General features: G+C 42.7%; 1 protein-coding gene across 2 annotated transcripts in view; it reads left to right on the forward strand.

Moving 5' to 3' along the window:
* Positions 1-7,008, forward strand: part of DHX57 (DExH-box helicase 57) — a 90,815-nt gene that overhangs the window by 77,383 nt on the left and 6,424 nt on the right. For both annotated transcript variants that reach the window (XM_003795672.2, XM_023516672.1), the window contains 3 exons: positions 1,828-1,962; positions 2,636-2,710; positions 4,896-5,030. In XM_003795672.2, coding sequence (XP_003795720.1) covers positions 1,828-1,962; positions 2,636-2,710; positions 4,896-5,030 — 345 coding nt within the window. The remainder of the gene's footprint in view (positions 1-1,827; positions 1,963-2,635; positions 2,711-4,895; positions 5,031-7,008) is intronic.

The raw sequence follows: 7,008 nt of genomic DNA on the forward strand, positions 1-7,008 counted from the left end.
AGGTGTCACCCTTAAATTTATTCTTTTTTTTTTTTTGAGACAGAGTCTCACTGTGTCACCCTTGGTAGAGTGCTATGGAATCATAGCTCACAGCAACCTCAAATTCTTGGGCTCAAGTGACTCTCTTGCCTCAGCCTCCTAAGTAGCTGGAATTACAGGCACCCACCACAACGCCTGGCTATTTTTAGAGATGGTTTTACTCTTGCTCAGGCTGGTCTTGAACCAGTGAACTTAGGCAATCCACCCACCTTGGCCTCCCAGAGTGCTAGGATTACAGGTGTGAGCCACTGTGCCTGGCTAAACTTACTGTTTTTCTACATGATACATATCCATTTTGCTGTGATATATGATGTCCATCAAATCAGCATTCCTTCTTTTTATTAAACTCCAGCTTAGGCCATGCACCGTGGCTCATACCTATAATCTTAGCACTGGCCAAGGCAGGAGGATTTGTTTGAAGCCAAGAGTTCAGGCCAGCCTGAACAAGAGCAAGACTCTATCTCTACAAAAAATAGAAAAATCGACTCAGCGCCTATAGCCCAGTGGTTAGGGCGCCCGCCACATATGCCAGGGCTGGTGTGTGCAAACCTGGCTCAGGCCTGCTAACAACAATGACAACAACAACCAAAAAATAAAAATAGCTGTGCATTGTGATGGGCGCCTGTAGTCCCAGCTACTTGGGAGACTGAAGAGGGGAATTGCTTAAGCCCAAGAGTTGGAGGTTACTGTGAGCTGTCACACCATGGCACTCTATGGACGGTGACATAATGAGATTCTGTCTCAAAAAAAAAAAAAAATAAATAAAAGAAAAGTCATAATCGCAGCTACTCAGAAGATTGAGATAGGAGGATCACTTTGGCCCGGGAATTTGAGGTTTTAGTGAGGAGTGATGATGCCACTGCACTCTAACCCTGGGGACGAAGTGAAACCTGTCACAAACAAACAGAAAACCCTCCATGTTAGATTATAGGATTATTTTTATTAATATTTCAATTACTTTTCTTCATGAAATAGAAACTCTGGTCTATTTTACTCTAGTTATTAATATATTTTGTCAGGTTATCCGTGTGTCCTTGAGACATTCCAAGAAAATACCTACTTTTCTGTTGAGAGACAAGGTAATGTTGCTTGGCGTTCAGTTTCTTGGATTGTCGTCAGCTCTATTGTCTGACATGCAGCCTGGGCACAGGAGAAAAAGGTCTGTGCTTTTTTTCTCACACTGTGCTCAGCCACCAAAAGGAACGTCTATATCTAAACCACTTAAATGATGTCCCTATTCCTAGGAAAAGGTGTGAACCAGTGAGACCGCAAGGTAGGAGAAAGGGGGGAGGTTCTGCTGAGTTCGGCTGAGAGACAACACTAACCCCTGAAGGCTGAGTCCTTGAATAAGGAGCTAAGTAGTTGAGAAGTGCGAGTAGGTCCTAGTGAGCCCTGGGACACTAGGGGGGAGGTAACGCCAGGAGGAAAAACTAGACGGCGCACAGCACTGCAGCACCTGGAGTCAGGGTGTGATCAAAGGAAACCACATTGTTTGCTAGCCTAAGAATGTTGGGAAAAGTCAGGCGTACCCCAAATCCACAGGAAGTGTTAGAAAATGTAATCGATTTCTGTGTAATTGGTTACTGTCTAGTTCACTCTGTCTGCCCATTTATGTAAGTGAATACTACTCTTTTGGAAATGACCAGCCAAGGTCATCTTCGTGCCAGTGTGATAAATCCATACGAGTCTCATCACTATCCATGTTTTTGTAGTCTCTCGTTATTGTAAGATTCACACTTTCCTTCCAAGTTGATGCCCTTGCTTAAAGCCTTTCCCACTTCTTTTCAGGAAATGGCCAGCCTCAAACGACAATTCACCGAACTGTTGTCAGATATAGGGTTTGCAAAAGAGGGACTCAGAGCAAGGGAAATTGAGAAAAGGGCCCAAGAAGGAGACGGCGTCTTAGATGCCACAGGAGAAGAGGTAAAGGATGTGTTACTTCCTGTTTCTCTTTGATAAAAACATGAACCCAGAACACTAGTGTAGGTTCTCCTTCCCCTCAGTCCCCTGAGCAGTGGGCTAGTGCATTCCTGACTGGCTTTCAGCCAACACTCATAAGGACAGAAGGGGTTTTCTGTTCATTGTTGCTATTGGTCTTGTTCTTTTTAATTTCACACTGCTTCTTGATAACTTTGTAAGAGGTAGAATAGACTTCCCAGGAATGTTTTCTCAAATCAGGCCAGCTTTTTTCTAACCAAGGACTGCTTTTTTTATAACTATATAGGGAGCACTTGTTCAAGATGAACTTGATCCCCCTCTGTTCTCAGTGCCGTTAGTACTTCCGAGGGATTCTGAACATCTCATGAACCAAAATCTTTCTCTTCACTTATGCTTGGGAACACTGGCTTTGTAACTGCTTTGCAGAGATGTAGAAAAAGAGTCATTGTGGGCTTCTTGGAAAGGGATGTGACAGTGGGCTCACAAATTTATTTTTTACTTAGAAATAATTTTTTTCTAGCAAAGAGATATAAATTAGATTATCCTTTTTGCTTTGTTTAAGATGAAATATATAATGGTAAATTCCAGGACACAGACAGAAGTAGCCATATTACTTGGTAAAATTATGAAGGAGCCTAACATTGTATTTCTCTCATAGGCAAACTCAAATGCTGAGAACCCTAAATTGATATCAGCAATGCTATGTGCCGCTTTGTATCCAAATGTCGTGCAGGTAAAAAACCATTTTTCCTCGGTCCTTCCATTTTGTTATTTAATTTCTAAGCAAGGGTTGTAAGTGAAGATGTGCACATTAATCACCTTAGAGAGACGCACGGAGACACACCCCCAGCCTTTTAAACTTCCTGTACGTTTCCAATCCCACAATTCTCCAAATCTGTTCGGATTCATTGTTCAGGAGCACATTTATTGTATAACATTAGGTACATTTTCAATTCTATAACATAGTATCATATTCCAAATACTAAAATAGACATAAATGTCACATTGTGAGGCATTCTATATATAATAGTAGATGGAAATTTGATTCTAGTACTGTTTCTGTTGGCCTCTACTCTCAACTAAAGTTGGATGAGAACAAATCAGTGCTTTACAATAGGACCACCTGTGGCCTTGCTCTGGCAGCCCTACCTGAGTGTGCTCTTAGACTTGACCTGAGTTGTGATTGTCCAGCCCTAACAAGGGAAGATTTCAAACTTAGAATTTGAATTTGGTTGAGTATTGAATCATTTTTCAAGGCCTGAACTTTTTAATTAAATTCTCAGTTAAAGTCTGTTGATTAATTTATGGTTCATTTTCTGCTTAGCAGCTATATGCTTTTCAAATGTACTTTAAAAAATAATTTAGAGGCTCGGCGCCTGTGGCTCAAGCGGCTAAGACGCCAGCCACATACACCTAAGATGGCGAGTTCGAATCCAGCCCGGGCCCACCAAACAACAATGACAGCTGCAACCAAAAAATAGCCAGGTGCTGTGGCGAGCGCCTGAGGTCCCAGCTACTTGGGAGGCTGAGGCAGGAGACTTGCTTGAGCCCAGGAGTTGGAGGTTGCTGTGACCTGTGATGCTATGGCACTCTACCCAGGGGACAGCTTGAGGCTCTGTCTCAAAATAAATAAATTAATTAATTAATTAGATAGGGGTGCCCATAGCTCAGTGGTTAGGGCACCAACTACATGCTCCTAGGCTGGTGGGTTTGATCCTGGCCTGGGACCTGCTAAAACAAACAAAAATTAATTAATTAATTGGATATATACTTACTGTTTGTTTTGGGGTTTTGGTTTTGTTTTATTTAAGACAGGCTCTCTTTCTGTCACCAAGATTAGAGTGCAGTGGCTCCATCATAGCTCATTGTAGCCTCGGTTTTCTGGGCTCAGTTGATCCTCCCATTTAAGCCTCCCAAGTAGCCAGGACTACAGGCATGCATCACCACTCCTGGCTAAATTTTTTATTTTTCTTGTAGAGATTGGGTCACACTATATTGCCCAGACTAGCCTTGAACTCTTGGCCTCAAGCAATCCTACTGCCTTGGCCCCCCAAAGCACTGGGATTACAGGCATGAGCCACCATGCCCAGGCAAAAAGATATATGTATAATTTTTTTGTGTGTATGCATAAAATAAGTTGTTATTCCGTGCTGATAATTCTTAAGTTAAAAGGAAAAGAAAAAGAAAAAAAAGTTTTTTGTTTTTTTTTTTGAGACAGAGTCTCACTTTGTCACCCTTGGTAGAGTGCTGTGGCATCACAGCTCACAGCAACCTCAAACTCTTGGGCTTAAGCAATTCTCTTGCCTCAGCCTCCCAAGTAGCTGGGACTACAGGCACCCACCACAACGCCCATCTATGTTTGTTGCAGTTATCATTGTTATTTAGCTGGCCCAGGCCGGGTTCAAACCCACCAGCCTCGGTGTATGTGGCCAGTGCTGTAACGACGATGCTACAGGCGCTAAGCCTCTTTTTTTTTTTTTTTTTAAAAGAAATAAGCTATTTATTCATTCCATTTTTTTTACTTCACTTGTTTTGAAAAAAATTCATCTGAAGTGTTGTCATTGGGATTGTTACTCAGATCTCTGGTCCAGTGTTGCCAGCTGGATCTTTGTACCTCATCAATACAGAACTAAAATATCAACTTGTCTCTTTCCTATGTGACTATGGTGTGATACTTAGTCTCCCACAGCTATTGACTCTACTCTTCTGGGTGGTACTTGACCAAAAAAAGTGCTTGTACTGTTTTTAAAATGAAACAAAGTTTAAGAGAGGGAAGAAAACATCAAAGCTATTAAAGCAAGACTGGTTTTGTGCCAAGGGGCACTTCCTATAATAAATAAATAAATATACACACAGATACACACACACTATATATATGTTTAATTTTTATTATTATTGTTTTACAAATACTTGTCTAGGTGAAAAGTCCAGAAGGAAAATTTCAGAAGACCAGTACTGGAGCTGTCAAAATGCAACCAAAATCAGCTGAGTTAAAGTTTGTCACCAAGAATGATGGATATGTACACATTCACCCTTCATCAGTTAACTATCAGGTCAGAATGGTGGGGTATACTTACATGGCACGTCCAGAAGTAAGACAGTCACTTCTATTCAGCAAAAACTTGTTCTATCGCTTGCTGTCCCCAGCAGCACCACAACTTAGGGAAGGTTGAATAAGTCTAAACAGACTGGAAATTGGACTATTTATGGAAAGACTATTTTCATTTCAAAAAATTGTACTTGGTACAAAAAGATGCTCAAGCCTGCTTTCAGATCTAAAATTCTCTTTGCAGTGGTGATTTAAGTTATGGTTGATTACATCACTGAATCTATGCCTTAAAAAGAAATGAATGACCTATTCTTGCTGATCCCACAGCACAGCTTTCAGCCTGCTGCTGTGAGGCTTCTGCCCACACCACTCCTCCACATTCATTCAGCATCACAAGTAGCCTGGTTGTCAGACCCAGTGGGCATCCCTGGTCCTTGTCATTCTTGCCTCTCACATGGGATTTGACCTTGCTAATCTCCCTTCCTCTTGGTGGCGGTGCCCATAGCTCAGTGGGTAGAGCACCGGCCACATACACCCAGGCTGGTGGGTTCGAAGCTGCTCCAGGCTAGCCAAACAATAAAATAGCCATACATTGTGGCAGGTACCTGTCATCCCAGCTACTTGGCAGGCTGAGGCAAGAGAATCGCTTGAGCCCAAAAGTTTGAGGTTGCTGTGAGCTGTGACACCACAGCACTACTGAGGGCGATATAGTGAGACTCTGTCTCAAAAAAAAAAAAACAAACAAAAAACAACTATCCTTGTTGTTCTTTTGCTTTTGAAATTTTTCTTCTCTTTCTCTGATCATCCGCTGTCTTCTTTACTAGTTTCTCTTCCTTTGCTGTGAAATAGTAGTCCTGTCCTTTGTCCTTGTTTTCTTACCTACAGTATGCTTATGCTTCCTGAACCCTCAAAGGCCCGATATCATGGTTCCTACTGCCTCCTACACACTGACACAGGCCCCTAAGTCTGCCTAGAAGTGGGGGATTTCTTAGTTCTCCTGCCAGAAAACCCCAGCTGGACATTTTCAGTCATCTCAGACTCAGAAGCTGAGAACTTACTATCCTCAGTTCACTCTTCTCTTTGTGAGTTCCTTTCTTAGAAAACAACACCATCCAAATTGGAACCCTGAAGTCCCATATAGTCCTGCTTCCTTTCTCCTCACTCTAATCCCATTGGTCAATGGGTCTCAGCAATACCATCTTTCGTTTTTTTCTTTTTTGTTTTTATTGACACAGAGTCTCACTTTGTTGCCCTCAGTAGAATGCGGTGGCATCATAGCTCACAGCAACCTCAAACTCATGGGCTCAAGCGATTCTCTTGCCTCAGCTTCCCTAGTAGCTGGGAGTACAGGCACCCACCACAACACCTGGCTTTTTTTTTTTTAACAGGTCTGGACCAGGTTCAAACCCACCAGCCCTGGTGCCTGGAGTGCCCAGCCAATGCCACCTTTCTGACATCCCTAAGATCTCCCTACTTCTAAGTTCAAACCCCAGACATCTATCTCTTGCCTGCCCCTCTGCAGTACTGTGATAGGCTTACTTCCTGTGATTCTCTCCAACCTCCTACACCGTTGCTGCCAGAATTACCTCTATAAAATGTACACTAGACCGTGTCAGTTCCTTACTGCAGTCTTTTTTTTCCTGTTGGTTCCTTGATCTTGGAAAAATGCTCAAGGAAGAAAGGCTGAGACACCAACTTTCATATGCAAGGTGTACTGTCAACTCTACATGACACTTCACATCAGTCCCATTCCTTTGTCACATGCCCCACAGTCCCTTTTGTCATTCTGTGTGCTCTAATAATACCAGGCTACCAGCTCTGTCCCCCAGTGCCATGCCGTTGACATGCTGTTCTCTGATCCTAGGATGACATTCTCATTCCCCAGCCAGCCCCTACTTCAGTCGTTCATTAAAAATCACTTCCGTGGCTCCACGCCTGTGGCTCAAATGGCTAAGACACCAGCCACATACACCTAAGGTGGC

This window comes from Otolemur garnettii, unplaced genomic scaffold, assembly GCF_000181295.1.
Source record: "Otolemur garnettii isolate 467f Iridium unplaced genomic scaffold, OtoGar3 scaffold00095, whole genome shotgun sequence".
In the NCBI taxonomy this organism is placed as follows: Eukaryota; Metazoa; Chordata; class Mammalia; order Primates; family Galagidae; genus Otolemur; species Otolemur garnettii.